The sequence below is a fragment of the Candoia aspera genome, chromosome 1 (assembly GCF_035149785.1).
Source record: "Candoia aspera isolate rCanAsp1 chromosome 1, rCanAsp1.hap2, whole genome shotgun sequence".
Lineage (NCBI taxonomy): Eukaryota > Metazoa > Chordata > Lepidosauria > Squamata > Boidae > Candoia > Candoia aspera.
The window spans coordinates 74,513,052-74,536,602 of NC_086153.1; the positions used below are offsets into that span (position 1 = coordinate 74,513,052).

Below are 23,551 nucleotides of genomic sequence, written 5' to 3' on the forward strand. Positions count from 1 at the left end.
ATGAGCCTACTAAAAGGAGAAGTGAGTGAAGAAAGGTATCTGATCTCTAAAATTTCTGAAGTCTTGCACATTTTTTTCTCAACTGTTTAGTCTCATAGTTGATTTCATATATGTAATTTAAAATAGCCATGTGATTTATTAAGAGATTGTCAGAATTATTTTTTCAAGTCAGTTTTATTCACATATTCAAAGTCATGGCTAATACAGTTATAAAGAACACAAAAATATTAGAAAAACATACCATGTAGAAACATATTCCAAGTCACATATTGCTTCAAGCTTAATTTTTCCAGGCTTTAAAGTGATTTCAGTGCTCTCAATAATTGAGAAAACTTTTACCTCTGATTTCTAACCTCCCCCCTTCCCCCCCCGCTTTTTAAATTGATTGCACATGGGGACAGTGACTGTTGAGTTTATGGCTTTGCAGCCAAGTACCCTCGCTTTGATCAGCAATTCCTAGGACTCAGGAACCAGCCCCTCACTACAGACCAGTTTGACTTCGAGCTATGCTTCCTGAAGAATTATGCTATTACCTTGGTCCAGTTAATCTTAAATCACAACCTGATACAGCCCATATATCATTCCTCCCAATGTTGATATTACTTGGAAAAGTGTCCTAACAGTCAGAAATCACGCTGAGACGAGGAGTAGGTCTCTAGTGTTTATTACTGCTACATAAAACAATCCTAACAAACTGAAGAAGCGTGGGAAAAAACCCAGATAGATAAACCCCAAAAGTTAAGGCGGGTCTGATCTGTGTCTCTTTGAATGGCTGCTTAACTCCTCAGTACTACACATGCATTTTCCCCCCTGGATAGAGGCCCCCTCCTGCTCGCCATCAGTACTCATGACATAAGGAGTGATATCAGTACAGTATATGCTGTACTTCCATGAGCCAATACAGAATGCTGTGTCTCAGACAAGATTACTTTCTCTGTGCACCTAGAGAAAAAACAGACGGGTCATCTTTAATGCCATTCTGGAATAAACAAAGGTTCCAGTAGATACCTAGATTTCACTTTAAATGCATTTCCTAATATTAGTGGTTTCCAAGTGAAGCAGGCACCACTGCTGGGGTGGGGAGGATGCACCTAGCAAGGAAGATTTTGTAGCAGTTTTGAGGAGAATGCCTGTGTTTCAAACACCAGGGATACTGTGGTACATCCACTGTTATTTTTCTGCTGGTATTAAGGTTGGCACAAGAGGAAACTTCTAGACACCTAAAATCTGAATAATTTACTACCTGTACTGTATTTTAACCCTCCAACACTAATCTTAGTGCTCTAGTCTATATGTACATATGTATATATTATGGCTTACCAGAGCATAAATGATAAATATAAAACTTCATGCAAGAAGCTGGAGAGAGAAAACAACTTTAATCATTTGTTAAAGACATTCACTCTTTAACAAAGAGTAAAGAGAGAGAAAAAATCAGAGCATTCATTCGTGGTCAGTTGCTCCAGTTAGGGAAGACTTCACTCTTCAAAAGTGACTAAGAAATGCATTAAATAAAAGGATGATTGTTCAACTGAAATATGGGAAAATATTTGGACACAGGAACATACAAAGGCAAATAGCTATACTGCACGTTATATTAAAGTACATGTCAAATTGGAATAGTTGATATATACACTTCTGGAAATACTAAAGTGTCATTTGCAAGTTCCATGCATTTGTCAACTGAAAGCCACACACTGTTCAGAAGAACCACAATTGCATAAATCAACCTTTAAGTGTAGGTAGAGAGAAAAAATTACATACTTTATTTTATGACTGTTCCCATACTAAAGCTTAGTAAACAAAAATAATCCATCTAATCAGCAGATTGAAACATTGTTCAAGCTGGGCCCCGATGTTCTGTTTTTCCAGATATTTTTTTCCTTCTGTTCCCACTTCTTCCTAATCAACAGTGCATAGTTACAGAACATGCTCTGTTCTCAAAGAGCTTGTGTTGAAGATGCCCTTTGGGGTGTGGTTTTTGTGATATTTTTGCAAATCTTAGGATTCTAGTCATTTCCTAGCCTCTCTGTGGTGCATGAGTGATACTGTTTTGGCAAAATATAAACTTGAACTTTAGACCCAGTCATTTTATGTTGAAGCCACATACAGTTCAAATTCATTAATTTGGTACACTGAAGGGATACTATAAAGACTGAGGAAACAAATTACCGTTCCAACAAAAAGCCCAACTAAATCTACCTAAAGCTGGAAATAAAGCTACATGCATACAACTATAGAAGAGGTAAAATGACACTAGTGGTATAGTGGTTGAAGTGTTGGACTAGAAATCAGTTTCAATTCCCCCATCATTGGAAGCGCACTGGATTACTTTGAGCCTGTCAGTGTCTCTCAGCCCCTCACCCACAGGGTGATTCACAGGAAAAAATAGAAAGACAATGCTATGAATGCAGGCTTTTTCTTAGATCCTGGAGAAAAGGCAAGATTTTGAATAATGAATAAATATATCTGTCCTATTCTTCAGAACGAAGAATTTGTTCTAAGCAAAAAAGAGTTGAAAAATGAGCTATTAAAAGTCTTACTGTTGGTGATTAGTGTCAGTTGTACAAAGATCTGCCCTTGCTATATCTCTAAAGCCAAAATATTTCAAGATCTGAGGAAATAGTTACTGTGACTGAAAAAACTTTTATTTCAAAGTTAAAAACCACAGGTAGTCTCACTCTGTGTGGTACAGTCTGTCATATTTGTTGTATTCTCATGATTGCCAATGGCTTCTTCCTCTAAATTATAGAAAATCACTTTTAAAAAACCAGAAATATGTGATACATTTGAGTACAGCAAAATTCGCAATGTCACCTGAGTCTTGAAGTGGAATATATACCCCAGCTTGATTAGACAGGCAAATGAAACAAATTCAGAGTTCTAATTTTGTAAAAGTCACTGTGCAGAAGCCTTATCTAACAAAACTGTTCACTGAATTCATTTAAGACCACCCAAAAGGAAGCATTTTACTACTACAAAAAAAAGTTTAAATAACAAAGCCATGTTACTTTCTACAAACTAATTGGCCCATCATAGTTAATGATTGTCTTTATCTGTCATTTGGTACAATGGGTTCATGATAGCAAATGTTTCAAAACACAGTCACAGGATAGATAATCTATTGCGCCAAAATATCTAATTTCGTATAGTCACAACATCTACAACAGAAATGTAAACCCCAAAGGTCACTATACATTTATCAAAAGGGAAGAATTTCCTATATTCTAAAAATGCTTCTAGCATTTCCAGGTCTAGGTCCTTGACAGATGATCTCTGCAAGAGCCCATATACTCATGTCTTTTAGTCTTCCTTGTGATTTATTAAGTCAGGTAAATGACAACCTCATTTTTGCAGCTCCAGAGAAAGAACAAGTTGTCTAAGGAATCCAGTGGTCAGCCCCCATAAAGCATTGTTCTTTACTTGCTAGTTTGTAAAGTGTGCAGTCCTGATATAAATTATTGCCAATCAGCTCATTCATAATTTAATGAGACCTTCATTTGTCCAGAAAAAACAAATTGCTGTCAAGTTTTCATGAGATTTTTTACAATAAATTGCATTGAAAGTTGGATGCTTTCAATGTAACTCTAGTGCAACCACTTTTCTATTGGCACAAGATTGGTATATTCAGTAACTGTAGGGAAAAAAGCATTTTCCAGAAAATATTGAATTACTTTATTTAAAAGTTTATTGTTAATTTTAGTTTTTCAGCAGAAGGTCAATTCTTGACACTTTCCTTAATAAATAAATAAATAAATAATGCTAGTAAGGGAGCTATATTGGTAAACATAGTTCCCATCAATATGGATCCTTTTTTTCTCTTCTACTGCAAAGGTTAAGTAGTCAAAATATAAATAAACGTAACAAACTGCTGGAAAAAACCCTTTTGTAAAAAATGAGAAACCCTTGCATAATAGTTGGAGTTTTCTACTGGTGTCCCAGTTGTTTTCCAATGCGCTCTGAATTTTTAAAAAGGAGAAGTCTAATTATGGTTTGAATCACCGAGCTCGTGCTGAGTAACACCTCATGTATTCTGTCATCCATGGATTGTCTGGACCTGAAGGTTTGGTTCTCCATGTTCTTTCTACTTCTACTGTGTGTATCTGTCTCTGTGATAGCTTCCTTTTTTCCACTTGTCTTCTGTTCTTTGCTCTTAATGCAGATTCATGTATCTGCAGAGATAGTTTAAAAGTTAGTTTTTTGCAGAAAATACAGCTTTGAAACCATTTGATGAAAGTCACCCCCACAACAGCCTTTCTAAACACTAATTTGGAATTCCATTACATCAGTGTTTTTCAAACTTTGCACCTTTAAGATGTGTGGACTTCAACTTCCAGAATTCCCCAGCGAGTATGCCCACACATCTTAAAGTTGCCAAGTTTGAAAAACACTGCATTATATAGATGTGTTATATACATACATACATACATACATACAATAGATGCATTATATAGCTTATATAGATATAGATGTGGCTTATAAAATTAAATGGTTACGCCTACTTAATATCATCTGCACAGAACAAAGAAATTGTCAATATATGCAAATATAATGTATCCCTATTCTGCTTTTGAACTTTGTGAATGATTATCCCTGGAGTTACCAATAGCTATTCTGTGCTAGGATTTCTTTTAATATTTACAAGTATTGCCAAGATGTCCTATATCATGTGCATGCAATATAGTTAAGACTATCAAAAGTGTTTGCAATAGGATTATTTTACCATAATTGATAATTTTAGCTACATTCTGAGAGGATCTAACCAGATAAATAAAAGAACTGTTTATTCCAGAAGCTCAGGAATCATAGAAATAAACATGCTGAATAGATACTTTCCTAAAATAAAGTTAAAATTTAAAACCATTGTATTAATAGGTAAATAATGCCTATAAATTAGCATTGGAATATACTAAGTAATGGACAGACGTACTTAATATACAAGCACACAGAAATTATGGTTTAATTTTGTATATATTACGTGTGACATTATGAAGTAACAGAATACCATTAAAAAAACGTATATGCTATGGTGCTTGTTTTAACGCCCTTGCCTTAACAGGGATTTATTCTCACTGGGAGCAAAAATAACTCCAGGAGAGACCTTCCTTCTGTCTTAAGTCCAAACATTTTCTTCCTTGATCAAAATAAACAAAAAGCAGTTAGCATCGTGCACTTGCCAAACAATTCAGTTGTGTTAGCCATTTCCATGAGAAAACAAGGTTGCTTTTGCTTCTTGTTTTAAAAAAAAAACAGTCTTGTAGGAGATAGATGCACTTTAAAGTGCTGAACTCAGGATTAATGATTTGTTTTTACAACTCTACAGAAAATAACACTGTACTCCAAGGTACTCACAAACTTCATCCAGTTACCTTGTGCATGTTCCAACTATTCTTTTCATATGCTAGATTCTGCTTGAATTGTAAATCATACTAGTTTATATTTTTAATATTGGAGATGCTGAAGTCCTTCACTAGAATACCAGAGCTATTTTTGGATCTACATACAAGGAAGGAATATAATTTGCAGAACAATCAATATTTTCACATGGCCAAAACTGTGTGTCTAAATCTAATAACAAATTTGCTGAATCCCCTTTTATCAATATGAGTTGCCTTTTCACCAGCTTGGATTTCAGTCACCTGCTAACAAATCAAACCAAAAGTTGCAACATTCTTGATAATACAGGTAGTCCTTGACTTACGACCATTTGTTCAGCAAACATTTGAAGTTACGATGGCACTAAATGAAGGTACTTATGACCAGTCCCTGAAGTTACGGCCATTGCAGCACCCCCATGGTCACGTGATCAAAATGTAGGTGTTTGGCAGCCCACCCACTGGTCGCACACAGCAGTTTCCTCACAAAACCTGGGGAAGATGACCTCACATGGCCAGCAGCTGCCTCGCGAAGGATCAGGGCAGGCACGCCTCATCAGCAGTGGCAGCAAGAAGATGGCAAAGGTCAGCTGGGGCAACAGCACAGGGTGGCAGGGGCCTCGGAGTGCTGAGTGGTGAGGGTAACGGTGGCTGGGACTGGGCTAGGGCGGCTGAGGCTTCCCAGGATGCAGCACTTTGCACCGCACTGTTGTGTCTTTGCACCAGGCTGCTGGGGCTGGGCTTTGCGCTGTGGCTTGGGCTTTTTGCAGCCCCAGAACCTCAGCACACCAGGAAGTTCCTTTGCGCCATGCTGCTGGGCTGGGCTGGGCTGGGCTGGGCTGGGCTTCACACTGCAGCTCAGGGCCATTTTGCAGCCCCAGAACTGCAGCATGCCAAGAAGCCCCCAAGCCGCAGCCTATTCTTTTGATGGCCTTCCTGAGCTCACACTGCATCACAGCACCCCCTCCCCCAACTCGTGCGCCAGCCCTCCCAGATCTCCCCCACCCACTGTGGCAGCCCCATGCTCCTTATCTGGGAGTCCTGCTTCTTCCCGCATAATGACCCACAATAGCAACTGGGATTGCCAGGGATTGCCATCACTAAGCGATGCGGTCATATGACATCGCACTTTACAACCACATCGCTTAATGACAGAAATTCTGGTCCCAGTTGTGATTGTAAGTTGAGGACTACCTGTAGAAAGCATACATAAGTTGTTAGCAGTTGTAAGAAAAATAATTGGGGTGGAAAAGTGGTAACTGTGATCTATGTTCGCAAATTGTCTCTACATTTTAATCCTTAAAGTTGCAGAACTCTGTAGGAGAACAGTGTGCTCCTGAATCCACCCTGAAGTTTCAGGTATCATTCTCTGGACACTTGGCTTTCACAGGTTAGGAAGTGGGGAGGGGGCTTTCCTGCCTTGTATTCAAGTTACAACTTCCTTGGTAGACTATTTCCCTTGTAATTATTCTTATTTAAGGTTGAGCTCTGGATCACAAACATATACGAGCTTTTCACATAGTTATGAACATGTGACATCGGCAATCTATGAGACGTTGCTCAAATAAGATCAACTGATATTCTAAGGGTATGCAAAAGGTCTTAGTTGTGGATAGCTCTGCTTCTATTCAGGCAGTAAGATGTTTTAGAGACAAATACTATATTTTGCATGCTTGGATAATCATATTTCAGCTTAATAAGTCAAAATATGAATGTCTTTTCATCCATATATCTGCTTCTTGGTATAAGCCAACTACCAACCAAGGAACTCGTCTGTTAACAGCAGTTATTGCCCTATGTTTTTCCAAACCAGGAAATTATGGTTAATGGCTACAGAACAAGACAATATAGTCAACTAACTTCAAACTCATTGAACATTCCCTCTTATTTCCAAGCTATTAATAGTTTCCTGATTTGGACAGAATGAAAAAATACAGGTATTAGAAGATGCCCTAGTCGGCAGGCTAGCTCATGTAAAAGGAAGAACAAAGAGACAACAAGCTCCTTTATAATTCAACCTATGAAGCTGAAATATGGTTTGCTGAATTCCTTCCGTTTTGTACAAATACCTTATCGGTTCATAAGGATGAGAATACTCCTCTGTCAAACCAGAGTCTCTCACATCCTCAGTGCCTACCTCCTGAAAAATCCTTACTATAGGTACCATTTCTTTCACTTGAGTAGAAATTGCCATTATGTCACAAGGACTTTTGGAAATTCATTCAAGTTAATTTATACCTAATCTTTACCTAATCAGTTTGCTGTTATTAATGTTAGTTGATTAAGCTAGCCTACATAGAAGTTTAATCAGTATATAGTTGCTGCTAGTTTTTTCTGCTCTTTTTCCTCCACAGTGCTCTCAGAAGTACAACAAGCTTCTTAACATTTCACAGATCAGCATCATTTTGCAAGAACTTACAGCTTCTCAGTGTCACTCAAGTTCCTATCATGGTGGCGTCCTCAGCACTTCAACCTTTTGTGCCATTCCTAAACTTGAGCTCATCCTGTCTTTGGACACTGACTGCTGTTTTATATATATCTTATGCTGATTTTGATAGGGGCTAAGTCATAATTCTAGCATCGAGAATTCCTTCCACAGCGGCACTGAAATGGCAGCCAAAAATAAAAAAAACAAAACAAAACTTTGCATTAAACCAGAATCAGCAGCAACCGATTAGCAAAAAATAAGGATTTAGACCCACTTTGTAACCAGTTTATAACTAACCCAGAAATGGAATCGCCCAAGGAAACAATCCATGTCTACAGAGTGAATCCTCTAGGGAAGACAGTCCCTGCTGTATTAAGCACCTGTAAAGATAGGCTTCCAGATACTGCTTGCTGGTTTTCCGTGGGCATTGGATTGTCACTGTGGGAAGTGGAATTAGATAGGCTTGGATGTGACCCAGCAAGGCTGTTATTTCCAAACTACGCTGGAGAAGCTCTTTTAAAAGGCACCATAATTTAAAAATAAATAAAGACAGATTTAGATGAAGGAAACTTTTTGGCTCCAAAATAAAGTTGGAGGAACGCCACCATCATATCATCCACATTGAGATCTACCCTTTACAGGAAAACAAGCTTGGCACAGGAAATCTTGGCTCCATAATCAGGCAATAGGTTCCCAATTCCATACCCTACTCAAAACATTTCTATGGGCCTGGGAAGCGAGGGTCTTTACTTCAAATTGTGGACACTTCAAAAGCAGCGGCAGTCTTAACAGCACAAAAAGATAGGCAGCCTGGAATAACGGGCCAGCAGAAATATAACATGGGCCTTGCTACTCTCATGCAAGTGCACAGGCAGCGAACAAGTAACTGTCTGGGTCAAAGAGACAGGCAAAACATGGCATCCCAAAGAGTTTTCCATCTCCTGGTGTGTCTTTGACAAAGGTGGGCCTGCTCTTATAGAGCAGATGCACAGAAATGGCTTCATACATGTGGTCCTCAATATGAGGGACACAATCCAAAACCTGCCCATAATCCTAGTAAAGTAAAATAAAAGCCAAGTCTACTCTTGACTGTTTAGCATGCTCAGCATCCCATGGCAGGGAAGCAGCAAAACGTTAGTTCATCTTGGATCACACACACCCCATCTAACCCAGGGCTAGCATAAGGCCAAAGATTTAGACCCGTTTTTTTCAAACTTGGCAACTTTAAGGTGTGTGGACTTCAATGCCCAGAATTCCCCAGCCAGCATCTTGATTTAGACAAAACACTTTTAAAGAGCATACTTCTTTAGCTTACTTCATTTACTGAAGCAGATGCACGGACATTGTGCGTCTTCTGACTGCCTGTATCAGTCTGCTTTTCACCCCAGCCATACAAAGCAAATGGGTGTTTTATGCCCAATGTTGTTTCTGTCCTGTGTGGGCTTTTCGCTCCTTTTCTGTCACGTTGCCCACCCGAGGCACTCCTCTGACTCAAAGGCTGTCTTTGCGGACAACTTGTTGAACTGTCGATTCCTTTCCCTGCTGGTTTCCTTTCATCTTTCTCGACCACAGCCTTCCCTTCGGATTTTTCTTGGCCATCTCCCTCTGGGAAGAAAATCACAAGTGACCTTTGCTTTAGCCTGCTAAAACTGCACACAGTAAATTCAGCCTAGTTTTGCAGCATAACTCTTTCAATTTATTTGGATTTGCAAGAAACAGCTCCCTCTTCATGTGGCATTGTAGACTTAGAAGACAAGATGGACCTCCCATTTTAGCTCTCTCTTATGCCACAATTGCACCTTAGGAGAACTAGCTCTTTGCATCCTGTTCATTCATTTAATTTCCCTTTCCAAAGGAGACAATAGCATGGTCATCCCTCCTTTTTTTTTCCTTCCCAACAATCCTGTGAGATAGGCGAGTCTGAGAGAGATTGCTCGTCCAAGCTTCATGGCTGAATGGAGATGTGAACCAGAGCTAGATCTGGTTCAAAACCAAACAGTAAGACTGTAGCAGCAAAGGAAGGGCATCAGGAAATAGCTATACAATGTTCCAGTCCTTTCCCCAGTCAGATAGCAGATCAGGAGGGGTCACAGAGTGTGTCTTGGGGGGGGGGGAGTGCATCTTCCATCTTGGCTGCTGCCATTGGGGCTGTGTTATGGTTCCTACAAAAGTCTGCAAAAATTCTGCTTATCTTTCACTGGCGACTAAAAGCTTACGCAACTTTTAAAATGCATGCTACCATGGCAATGACTTACATAAGCAGCTAGCTGTGTTTCAGTTAGAAAATCACCAATCCTATTTGAGAACTAACTGCACATGTTGAATATATGTTGTGTAAATGTGATTCTTACTACTCAAAGACTATGGGGAAGGCTATACTTCCTCCACATAATTAGTAGCAGCCAAAACTCATAATGTCCATGGAATCAGTTTGACATCAGCAAGATTACTAAGGGTCATCTAAGCCAGTATTGTATTTGTGACTTTTGTTTCTGCCTAAAATAGGTAAGGGCCATCCCCATTAGACTTCCACAGCTTTATTTAGGAACATCATCAACCTTAAATAATTAGCAAAATTGTATTGAAAATTTGCCCAACATCAAATTATCCTGCCAGCTATTTGTTAATTTTTATCCCACCTTTATTATTTTTATAAATAACCCAAGGTAGCAAACATACCTAATACTACTTCCTCCTATTTTCCCCACAACAGCAGCCCTGTGAGGTGGGTTGGGCTGAGAGAGAATGACTGGGGCCAGGTCACCCAGCCAGCTTTCATGCCTAAGGCAGGACTAGAGCTCACAGTCTCCTGGTTTCTAGCCCATTGCCTGAACCACTAGACCAAACTGGCTATCTTTATTTATAACCATACAACATATGTCAATTGTAGATGTGTCTTCCATTTGTTCTATTTACAGATCCTATGGAAACAGTCATTTTTCATACCATTAGGATTTCAGTGCCTATTTGTAAAATTGGTTTCTATCTGCCAGCAAAGTCAGTGCCAGTCTCCCCAATGTATTTCACAAATGGACTGAAGCTAGACTTCGAGTGGACCTATTGCACTCAATGTGATAGCTAATTTAAGTCCAAGTGATCCAGAAAATGTACCTGTGCCCCATCAAGGGGGCAGGATTTATGTTTATAAAACCAATGAAAAATGGGTTTGAGAACACGGTGAACAATATTTTGGCAGCCAGGGGACACACTGAATTATTTTAGGGGAAAGAGCTGAGGCATGCATAAGGTTGATTGAGGGATGTTTAAGTTATGTTAAGCATATTAAGGGCTACAGTTCACTATGTTTCCCATCTCAAAAGCAGGAAATCGTGCTGCCAATTTGCAAACCATGGAGATGGTTTCAGAGGCTATACATTCCCTAGTCTAAGGCAGGCTGTCACAGTCTGGCTTTGTCAGGAACATGAGGTACAAAAATTGATAAATACTCAGCTCTTCCGCTAACTTCCTTGAAGTTGTCTATCCCTGTACATGAAGGATGGCCAAGAACAGTCACTTGGCTGAGTTTCAGAATAAGATACTTTATTACTATTACCTATTTATTCTTTTCATGATACTACTATGCTGGCTTTGAAAACATCAGTTTCAAATGGCTTTCAGGTGTTCTGATGAAGCATGTTGGACTGAAATATCTTTCAAATTAATTGCAGGTACTTGTTTATGAAATATGTGGTTTTACATTATGATGTTTAAATCCAGCTGTGGGTGTATTGATCACATTTGTTGTAAGCTGCCCTGAGAAGATTTTGTCCTGAAATGGCAGTGTTAAAAGATATAAAGTAAATAAGGCATACCTCAATCTAGCATTGGCATTTCAGTCTAGCATCTGTAACAAAACCAGTGGGAACAACTGCTTTCTTGTTAAGCATTCTAAAGATCACAGGAGACCTTTCAAAACCTGATCTGCACCCAGCTTTGCATCAGAGCAGTCAGTCTGTTGTGTTAGTATGGTTAGTTTGTGGTTTAGAGAAAACAGGGAGCTTACCTTTTATTTACCTTTAAAGGAACTTGTTTTACCACTCAAATAAGGCCATTTTACAGTGTTTAATCTACAAAGCACAGAGAAGTTATGCTGAAGAAAAATCTTAAGTTCAGGAAGGTGCTGAAATACATAGCAACAAATACAGGGCCAGAACTGATATACCCGCACATTCTCCTCCCACCGGGAGGAGAGAGATAAATGGATGCTAATTAGGTTTAAAGCTCATAAAATGAAGGGTGAAAGGAAATAAAGTTTAGCAGTTCATCCCTGGGTGATCAGATTTCAAAACCAGCCGGTTGCCACCTTGCAATAAGGTCACCCAAGCAATAGGGATTAAGCTTTCCTACACAATCTCGCAGGCAAAAGCAGACTTTTCTTTCCACTCCTCCCACCAGTCGGGTTTCTGCAGGTGGGGTGTTGAAGCAATGTCCTGCTGCCGCTCAGAAAAAAAAAAAAAGGCAGATCCGCCTTCGCCTGTTCCCTGCCAGATGGTTTCGTTAGGAGACTCGGCCATATCCGTGCTTAGTGGCAAAAGATAGACGTCAAGACTGCAGGAGCGCCTGCCGGGTCCTTGCGCCTGCCGGTTTCCTATCAGCGAGATGCATGAAAGGGTTAAAAGCGGTAAATCAAGCCAAAACCTCTGCGCTCCTCGCAATTCGGTTGATTTAAAAGTTCAGCAGGCGCACGTGCGCTCCCGCTTTAGACAGACGTCCAGCTCCGCTACACGAAGGAGACTACTCAAAGCGAGTCCTCGGGCCAGCTGGTTTCCAGCGCCCCCATTCACAGGCAAACCGACTGCCGCCGCCTATCTTCCCGAGGCAAACGGCCTAGCGATTCGCTCAAGGTCATTGCAGAGTCTTAAGGAGGGCTCCCTGGGCCCTCCTCATCCCCGTCCGCTACAGAGCAAGAGGCTACATCCGAGTCGGCAGAGCTGTCCTGGTGTCCGGGCCGTGCACGCACAAACTGGTCTCGGGGAGGAGGGGGAGCGGCGACGGATCGGGTACTCTCCAGAGGCGCGGCGGCGCCGCAGGAGGTTGCATTAGGACTGCAAAAATCCGGATAAATTCCGGCCGGAAATGAAGTGTCAGGTTTTTTTGTATCTCTTTGCTGTCACATACACTACTTGTTTTCTAAATCAGTTCGCGCCGAGCCTGTCTGCGGCTCGCTTCCACCTGCCGCGGCGCTCCGACCCACCGCGCTGGTTGCCCTAGGCAAACGCTGGGTTCCTCGAGGGACAAAGGTCGACTCTGCTGTGGGTCGCGGCTTTGTTTTTTGTTTTGCTTCTGTTACTGACTGGGCCTGCGGAGCCCAAGCTCAGCCCCATTGCCTCGACTATATTAACGCCACTGAGTCACTCCAAGAGACTGTTACTCTACCCACCCCCGGCCCATCCTTCACTCCCCAGGCACTAGAACACATACCGGGTCCGCTGGGGGGCTCCGCCGGCGCCGGACTGGAAGCCTCACCATCTCCAGGCGCACTGACCCCGTCGAGACCAAGGTCGCCGCTGGGTACTTCCGTTCCCCCCGCCGGACCTGCCGCTTCCTCTTCTTGCTGTCGGACAACTGGAGGGCTGGAAGTGCCCAGGGACGATGGGGAGCTCCCGCTGCCGCCGCTTCCGCTCAGGCTGCTATCCTGTTCCCAATCATCCCAAAACCAAGGCCGATGCGCCTGTTCTAAGAGGCGTCGGCTCAGGCGATAGCGCAATAACTCCTGGTAGCAGGGGCCGCATGCCTCCCATTTCGGTTCCTTAAAGCGCTTCATGTATTCGCTCTTCACGCACCGCGACGGCACCATCGCGAATCGCCCTTCAATTCAACCCGTTCCGCGGGGTCGCTCTTCAACCGGGGAATTGATCACCACCCGAAAAAGCACTCCTATTTCATGCTCCTCCCCCCACCCTCCCGCTGGAACGTTTAAACACAAACAGCAGCGTCCTGTGTCCGCCTCCGCTCCCTTTAGCCAATCGGCCCACGAGTTGGAGGTTCTGTGATACGTCACAAGCAAGCTTTTAGGCTCTTTGAAAACATCAAAGGCGGTAACGTCCTGCTTCTTGGCATTTTAATAGAGGGGAGTGGGGGAAGAGACGCTCTAATTAAAGAGAAAGGTAGCAACAGCAGTTCTCTTCGATTTAATTTCGGAAAGAGAACATACCCTCTTAATCCCCAGATTTGAACCACTCACCAGTGCAGCTGGTCCTGTAAAAGATGCCTCTGGTATCTGTATCGCACGTGATCAAGGCCATAATGCAGCCAGTTGTTATGGCCCTTTCTACACTAGTGGCTTAAAGCATCACCACGGGTCGTTGTGTCAGCCCAGAAGTAGTATTGTCATAAATGGTTGTCTAGGTATTTGATTGCATCCTAGCATTATAGCAGGTTCCTCCTTAATTCTGTTGTTTTTACCTGGGATGCTAATACATCTCCCTCCTCTTCTCTGGTATTTCCCCCCTTGCCTGCTGTAAACTGGCATCTGCTGGCCAGAAACAGTCACAAACCAGGGTACCATAACAAGCAATAGCAGGGCTGCAGTTTACCTGGGCACCTTTGCACCTTTGCACCACTTTTTCACTTTGTACCTACCCTGGGGAAGGTAATGGCAACCCACCCCAGTATTCTTGCCATGAAAACTAAATGGATCAGTACAACCAGAGTTATGTCGGTATACCATCAGAAGATGAGACCCCCAGGTCGGAAGTTGGTCAAAATGCTACTGGGGAGGAACAAAGGATGAGTTCAACTAGCCCCAGACGTGATGACTCAGCTAGCTCAAAGCCGAAAGGACGGCTAGCGGCCGGCGGTGCTGGTGGTGAACAGCAAATCCGATGTTCTAAGGATCAACACACCATTGGAACCTGGAATGTAAGATCTATGAGCCAGGGCAAATTGGATGTGTTTATTGGTGAGATGTCAAGATTAAAGATAGACATTTTGGGCGTCAGTGAACTGAAATGGACTGGAATGGGCCACCTCACATCAAATGACCACCAGATCTTCTACTGTGGACAAGAGGACCACAGAAGAAATGGAGTAGCCTTCATAATTAATAATAAAGTGGCTAAAGCAGTGCTTGGATATAATCCAAAAAACAATAGAATGATCTCAATTTGAATTCAGGGCAAGCCATCTAACATCACAGTGATCCAAATATTCGCCCCAACCACAGATGCTGAAGAATCTGAAGCAGATCAGTTCTTATTTCACATGCCAGTAAGGTAATGCTCAAGATCCTGCAAGGTAGACTCCAGCAATTCATGGAGAGAGAATTGCCAGATGTACAAGCTGGATTTAGAAAAGGCAGAGGAACTTGGAACCAAATTGCCAATATCCACTGTATAATGGAAAAAGCCAGGGAGTTTCAGAAAAACATCTATTTCTGTTTTATTGACTATTCTAAAGCCTTTGCTGTGTGGACCATAACAAATTGTGGCAAGTTCTTAGTGGTATGGGGATACCAAGTCATCTTGTCTGCCTCCTGAAGAATCTGTATAATGACCAAGTAGCAACAGTAAGAACAGGCCATGGAACAATGGACTGGTTTAAGATTGGGAAAGGAGTACGGCAGGGCTGTATACTCTCAGCCTACCTATTCAACTTGTACGCAGAACACATCATGCGACATGCTGGGCTTGAGGAATCCAAGGCTGGAGTTAAAATTGCTGGAAGAAACATTAACAATCTCAGATATGCAGATGATACCACTTGGATGGCTGAAAGCGAAGAGGAACTGAGGAGCCTTATGATGAAGGTGAAAGAAGAAAGTGCAAAAGCTGGCTTGCAGCTAAACCTCAAAAAAACCAAGATTATGGCAACCAGCTTGATTGATAACTGGCAAATAGAGGGAGAAAACGTAGAGGCAGTGACAGACTTTGTATTCCTAGGCGCAAAGATTACTGCAGACACTGACTGCAGCCAGGAAATCAGAAGACGTTTAATTCTTGGGAGGAGAGCTATGACAAATCTCAATAAAATAGTTAAGAGCAGAGATATCACACTGACAACAAAGGTCCACATAGTTAAAGCAATGGTGTTCCCTGTAGTAACATATGGCTGCGAGAGCTGGACCATAAGGAAGGCTGAGCGAAGGAAGATCGATGCTTTTGAACTGTGGTGTTGGAGGAAAATTCTGAGAGTGCCTTGGACTGCAAGAAGATCAAACCAGTCCATCCTCCAGGAAATAAAGCCAGACTGCTCACTTGAGGGAATGATATTAAAGGCAAAACTGAAGTACTTTGGCCACATAATGAGAAGACAGGACCCCCTGGAGAAGATGCTGATGCTAGGGAAAGTGGAAGGCAAAAGGAAGAGGAGCAGACCAAGGGCAAGATGGATGGATGACATTCTAGAGGTGACGGACTCATCCTTGGAGGAGCTGGGGGTGGTGATGACCGACAGGAAGCTCTGGCATGGCCTGGTCCATGAAGTCACGAAGAGTCGGAAGTGAATGAATGAATAAACAACAACAAAAAACCAGGTTAGCTTTGGCAAATATATTTTCTGCTCATAATTTACCCTGAAAGTCATCACCCTTCTTTGGAATGCCTCTTCCTCATTGCATTTTGGGGTGGGGGAGAATGTCAGGAGATGTTGGGCCAAAAGACTTGAACAATCATCTGGAAGGATAAACAACTAGATCACATTAAGGAAGACTTTTGACACTAACAAGGCATCCTTGGGGATTTGGAAATACCTCTCTCTTTCTCAGTTCCTCAAGTCTACACCTCATTCCTTGGTAAAAGTATCTCATGGAAGATGGTGATAATATACTGCAGGGTTTCTCAACCAGGGTTCCATGGAACCCTAGGGTTCCATGAGACATCACTAGGGGTTCCTGGGGAGATCATGATTTATTTAAAAAATCATTTCAAATTTGGGCAACTTCACATTAAAGAGGTAAATTTCTTTATTTTGAGTTTAAGAACACTGTTAACACATGTATACAGGCCTACACATGAAACAGATATAATATTTTTGTAACTTGTGGCCTATATTTGAGCTTGAATGTACAGGGGCTCTCTGATGCCTGAAAAATATTTCAAGGATTCCTCCAGGGTCAAAAGGTTGAGAAAGGCTGTACTATAGCATAAATTTAAATATCTCCCTTAAACTTCTACTTGCTATAACACAATGCCTGGATGTTAACTAAATCATGGAATGGTGTATGTTTAATGCTGTCTGATTAATGGCATTCCAAATCCTCATCCAATCAAAAAAGAAAGCATTGGTTTTCCCCAATGTCCAGTTATGAAAGCTGGACATTGAGAAAGAAGATAAACATCTCTGAATTATGGATCTGGAGACAGTAAGGGTATTGTGCAAATAAATAAATAAATAAATAAATAAGTGTGTGTGTGTGTGTGTATGTGTGTATGTATGTATGTATGTATATATATATATATATATATATATATATATTCATTCATTCATTCATTCATTCATTCATTCCAGGATATATCTATCTATCTATCCTGGAATAAAATAAAGACTGACTGGTTTCTTGAGGTGATGATTAGCAAACAGAAGTTCACATTATGGGGCATGTGAAGCAAGCAGAAGTTGGACTAATAAAAATGGCTGCTTGACATGGTTGAAGGCAGTAAAGGAAGAAGAAACAACAGCTGCAGATTGTCCCCAGGACAAGTTAAGATGGAGGGCATTGGTCCATGCAGTCACCAGGACTCAGGGTGGGCCTCACTAAATGGCAACGAACTGTTGTTTCTAACACAGAAATCTAAAGCATGCTCCATAAGAAAAATAGCAAATATTATGAACAAGAGTAATACATGCAAATGTCAAAGGTAGGTTGATTGCTTGATTATTTTAGCTTTTCAGCTAAAACCATACTACTGTTTACCACTTAGCCCATCCCATTAAAATACTGTAGATTAAAATATGATTTATTGTAGAAAGTAAGGGCTTTCCACTTTTTAAAACTCAGAAGTCAAAGCATCTCTGGAGAGCAGAACTATAGGACAAGGATTAGATTTCTGATCTTTACTATTTGCTTTTTTCATGCACTTATGACTAACATGCAATCAAAACAAATACCAGCCGGAGAGAAACCCCCAACGAAGTTGCCATTTCTCTGATGGGAAAAGAGTTTTATGAAGTAAAAGGTTCTGGGTAATTTCCCACTTCCAACAGAAGGAAGTGGGCACCAGGTTTTTCAGGATGGATTTTTGGAACTAGATCCTTTAATCCTGAATGAAAATCCTTCATCGGTCCTACTGAAGGAGAGTTTAGGCCCCTAGGAACTTCACTGGAAAGATTTTCTTCACAAGGTAGCAATTATCCAACCTTGGCTAATCCTGAGGAAGTTAAGCAACATGAGCCCTGGTTAGTACTTTGTACTAGATTAGGCTAAACTGGGAAGTCAGAAAATGTCCTGGAGGTAGGGAACAGCAAACTACTTCCATAGTGCTCCTGAGGAAATTGCAGGAATGCAGTCACCAGGCACCATACTGACAGCATTTTCTCTTCTTTAGAGCAGTCTGGTGGCTTTTGCTCTGCAGCAGAAGTAAAGGAAAGTTCTGCTTCAATGACCCTACATTTGAGATACTTCCATACTAGGCGTTTAGTATGTGTATGTGCCATATCTTCTTAACTTATCCATATAATGCTATGTCCTGTTATATGTTCTTTGTCATCTTATTTCCTATGATCTTCTATTTTTTTCTGAGAGTAATATATAGACCAGCGTTTCTCAACCTTGGCGACTAAGATTTGTTCAACTCCCAGAATTCCTCAGCCAGCACGCTAGTACTGACGTTCCAACTTATTTCAGAACAAAACACTAACACAATACTGCCAGGTATCTTTAGCACTATTCTGTCGTGTTTGGTAAGCATGACTGGGTACTGTTGTACCAGGCTTATGAATATTGAAGTCTGAGCCACATTTGTTAAAAAGTATCACATTTTAATGGTACCATTAATTTTACAATCCTTATATCAAATGAAATGCAATTAAATATGATCATCACAAAAGAACCCAAATTTAACTTGCTGGGTTGTATCTAAATGGTGTCCCCAGAGTCTCCCCTACAGCAGTGTTTCTCAACCTCAGCAACTTTAAGAGGTGTGGACTTTAAGATGTATGGCATGCTAGCTGGGGAATTCTGGGAGTTGAAGTCCATGCATTGTAAAATTGCCGAGGTTGAGAAACACTGCCCTAGAGAATCCCAGACTCTTTGGAGATGATTTGAAAAGTGTGGAAGAGAGGACGAAGAAATTCATTCCACACAATATTGGATATAGCCCATTTTATTTTAAGATAAATTGGATTCTTTTTATTTCAGTGCTTGGAATTAGCAAATTCAATAAACAAACACAAATAGATTTTTATTATAGCATAAAATGATTAGTGTATTCACAACAAACAAATAACAAATTATATTTTGATACTGACATTTCATTTGTTATGGAATTAACATTTTTCCCTACAAGTCTTCACCTGTAGGAGATTATGCTGTTTTCTCCAATACATTGTAATTTATTTAACTTCCTGTAAATAAATAGATCCTGGGACTTGTTTATAAACAACATATTTTCACCTCATCTGTTTCTTTCAAGTAGACAGCAGCACCCAAAGATTCATCTACTTGGTCTTCAATGAACTTTCTGTGGTAAGAAAAACAGTCTAGGTTTCAAGTGGAGTACTATGAAGTTTAGATTCCTTGTAAAAGTCCCTGCATGAAGCAGCTCGATTGCCCAATGCCAAACTGATCTGGAAGCTTTTGAAATCTCCTAGATCAAATCAGATAGGTCAAGATTGTCTGTGTCCCAGGACCATTTCTAAATTTGCCCACTGGAGGTCCTCTTGAGACTTCAGTTTAATTTTCTTCCCCAAAGGATCTTTGCCTTAAAGACTGAGTAATGCTGCCTGGTCTTCAGCAGTCACCAGCATATGCAGAACATAAAACCAAGTATCTTTTTCTCTGCTGGGCTTATGAAATGACTCACTTAGCCTAAATCAACCGCTCATTGTTTATTTATTAATAAGCCTTTCAGACAACTTGGATGCTTTAGCCTGGTAAATGACAGCAACAATGTTTACTTCTGTTAACATTACTTTTAAGATTTTCTAATTATTTTTATTATGCCAGGTAGGACTTAGCCCTGAGAGAGTTTTCCGGTTGACAATGGGCAGATCATCTTTCCCTGTCTCGATAAAGATCAAGGTGACCAGATCTGGGCTGCAAAGATCCAGGTGATCAATAGATGGCAGCAAACAGAGCAATTCCAAATTCTTTGCAGCCATCTAACTGTTATCTGATGCTTTAGAGCTCAGCTGGCCCAAATGAAATGTCTCACGGCAGCAATACTGACCTATTTATTTGTTAGGCTAGTAGTCATATTTAGTATTTGGGTGCCACAAGATCTTTCTTGTCTTTGCTTGCATCATATTAATATAGTTATCCCTATGGAAATACTTGCAACTTCAGTTACCTCCAAGCTGTCAATAGAATTAAAAAGATTTTTATGAAAGAACGTAATTTGTGTGTGATAATTATATGGAAGATTTAAGCACGTCTGTATATATTTGGTTTTCAGATTAGACATATTACAGAACGGTTGGATAACGCAGTTCTGTACTGTACTCAATTACATGGAAGTAAATCCTTTGAACTGAGTAGGAATTGGACTTATGTTGCATATGTTTGTGCTGCTAGATAAATACATTAATATGCTTGAAAAAATATTTTTTATTATTTTTATTTATTATTCAAAATTTGTTACCACCCATCTCCCCCAAGAGGAACTCTTAATTAAATGCACAGCAGGATCTTCCTCTAGTAATCTTGTTCATAAATTTGGTAATTTGTTAATCAGCTTAAAGAATGGTCTTTATGAATGGGATAAATTCACTACATACAGGACAGTGAACAGACATTCATGCTTTATTAAGGAAATCTCATTTTAAAAAGCAACCAGCCAGTGTTTTCTAACACTATGTATACTGAATATTATTTATTGTCCTTGAGAGAGTTATTTTGGATTTTTTCCAAAATAATATTTAAAAACGGAAAGCTATCTTGGCTTTCCTTCATGAAATTATGGTATATAGCCTCTCTTGACTCCAAAATAATCTTGTTATCTTATCTAAAAGAGGAAAATTAGAACAGTTACAATTGTTACTCACCCTAACTAGTACAACATACATTTTACAAAACCTGAATGGCTTAAGAAATCTGGCAGATGTTTAACTGTATGATCCTATACATGGAGACCAATATCTGTCCCTTTAAACTCAGTAAAACATATTCTAATATACACAGTATCTGTATAGAATTTTACTTTAGGTTGCAATTTTGTTTATGCTTTTTTTATAATAAGTCCAGTTAAACTCTTCTGAAAAGATATGCATAATATTGGACAATTAATAATTTGCATGGTTGATAGATTTTCCTTGGAATCACACATTTCATGACTATGTGCAACCATATCCAAGTGCAATTTTGGCCATGCTGGGTGGAGGTTTTAGTTTGATACTTTCAGAAGTCATCAGGTTGGGGAAGCTATGCTAAATAAATGCCTGGGAAATTACGAATTGCAAAACCAGTGTTGTAAACCAAGTACAAAAAGGGGAAAGCAAAGGAATTATAAGAGCACCAAGAAAGGGGGGTGTATGGGTTTTTTGTAATACGGATTTTAATTTTGTAAGCCACCCAGAGTCATCATGTGTGAGTTGGGTGGCTACATAAATTTGTTTAATTAATTAATAGAACTTCCTTTCCGCCCCTAATTATAACAGCCTGTAAGACTCAGCATAAGAGCCAAACTTAACCCCTCTTAAAACAAAATCACATGGCAAGAGAAAACAAGCGTGGAGATCATTTTTCTCTAAGTCATAAATTTCTAGGAAGGCTCAGTGTCACCATGGAAAGATTATATTTGTGCCCATGATAATTTACTGCTGTGACCCACTCTATTTATTGCAATCCAGTGTGATAAAGAGATGACAACAGCTGGGCACTGTGGACACTAGTGAGGGAGGGGGAGTACAAAATTATGTGTCAGTGTGATTTCGTAAGCTGTGGGCTACTTCTATGTCAACATCGGAAAGGAATTCGTGCATGGGCTAAAATAGGGAAGAGGGGCTGCTGAACAGCTATCTTAAAGTAAGTTCAAGTAAGAACAAGCTGTAAGATGTGAAACTGCTCAGGTTCCACTGAGATCATGGTGATTTGTGGATCTTCTGTACTCTCTGGACTATATCCAATATCTTACAGTGTTAGAAAAACTAGATAAAAAGCCATGAAGACTTGTGAGCCATTGACTAGATTTTGACAGTAATTTTTTTAGAACTGAAATGGAAGAGTCATAATAATAATCTCCTAGAAATATTTGGGGTGGGAGGTGTAATCAAGAGCAGATCTGGGATCCTTAACTTCTCCCTGTGGATTTCTAATCTCAATATCTAGAAATAGTGGGTTCGATCAGATTAGGTCATGTTTACAAAAAAACTTACTGTACGTAAATCCGTGGATAAAATCTTCAAGATTTCTACATCAACAACCCATTTGCTTCCAGCCAAATGCTAATGAATAAATTTTCCCAGTGAAGAAAACTTAGATGTATCCTAAGAGTGTTTGCAAAGTTACCATAAGGTAGGAACTTGGCAATGATAGTGAGTTTGGATTTTCATTGGGAAAATAATATGGAGAGATCAGTAAAACAGTTCCTACTTTAGTTCCATGGTCAGAGTTGAAGATGCCCCCAATGTTCACTATCACTTAAAAAAAATACATTCTAATCAAAGAGCCTCCTCCTTTATGATGTTACATTTTCCCCTAAGAGGATTACAAGTAGTAGTATGGCGTCATGATTTCCCAGACATAGATATTTCTTTTTGTCCTACCACAGTCAAAGCTGCAGATTTGTGTAGCATTGCAACCCCCCATATAGCTATCTAGAGACAACTGTGAGAAAAGCATGTGTACAAAGCAGCAGCAATGAGTCCATCGTATTCGACTCTCTTAAAAAGTGTTTGTCTCTGTCTTCATAGAGTGCCATTTATACCACCTAACACTGTTTCTAATTCTGTCACTGGAGAACCATCTGCTCTTTCCTTGAGTGGAATGCCAGCACTCCATTTTAACTCTAGCTTGCCACTTTTTTCCTGCTTCATTTCAGCAGCTTAATTTGCAGCAATTAAGCAGGTAAAGCTTTTCCTAACATGGAGATGTATTGGTGGGGAAAAACCCTTCTATGAAGACCTAGGAGCGAGGCAGGTAAGAGTTGGCAGTCCTACTTTCATTCCCAAATCCTGAACTCGGACTTTCTACTGAAAGGCTGGATAGATATTTCTAAAAGAGTTCCTGCCAATGAAAAGAAGATTGGGAAGAAACTTTGCATGAGGAATCAGATCACTTTAATACAGAGCCATGCCTATAGAGAATCTGCACAGATCTGTTGGAACTAAATATAAGATCTGTTGGGACTAATATGAGCCAATCATTCCAACTGACAGGAAAAGGAAAACCACCATCCAGATGTTCCATAGACTGAATCAATGGCTCCTTTAATGGATCGTCCTCCAGTGGTTTTCAAATGATGTTATGTTCAGCAAGTGAAAGAATGCTACCAATATTCTTCAACACATGTAAAAAGTTGGGTGTCCATGGGTACTATGTGTCTGCACGTGTAATACAACCCAGCAATCTGTCATCCAGGTGTAAAACTGGATCTATGGTTCAGATTCTTTTGATGTAATTGAGAACATTGTTTGGCTCACTGTTGGCAGACAG

The 23,551-nt window shown here is 40.4% G+C and overlaps 1 protein-coding gene across 3 annotated transcripts in view; it reads right to left on the minus strand.

Annotated features, from left to right (window-relative positions):
• The window catches only part of CCSAP (centriole, cilia and spindle associated protein), a 32,243-nt gene extending 18,561 nt beyond the window's left edge, over positions 1–13,682 (minus strand). The window contains exons 1-4 of one of the 3 annotated variants that reach the window (XR_010068186.1): positions 13,225–13,682; positions 9,119–9,408; positions 7,795–7,979; positions 4,083–4,172 (exon numbers count right to left, since the gene is read on the minus strand). Coding sequence is in view for 1 of the 3 variants with exons in the window: in XM_063306948.1 (XP_063163018.1) it covers positions 3,999–4,172; positions 9,119–9,408; positions 13,225–13,600 (840 nt within the window). In the remaining 2 variants the exon portion in view is untranslated. Of the gene's footprint in view, positions 1–155; positions 4,173–7,794; positions 7,980–9,118; positions 9,409–13,224 lie in introns of those variants that run through there. The other 2 variants (XR_010068185.1, XM_063306948.1) reach the window with 2 other exon arrangements.
• Positions 13,683–23,551: the final 9,869 nt, after the last annotated feature.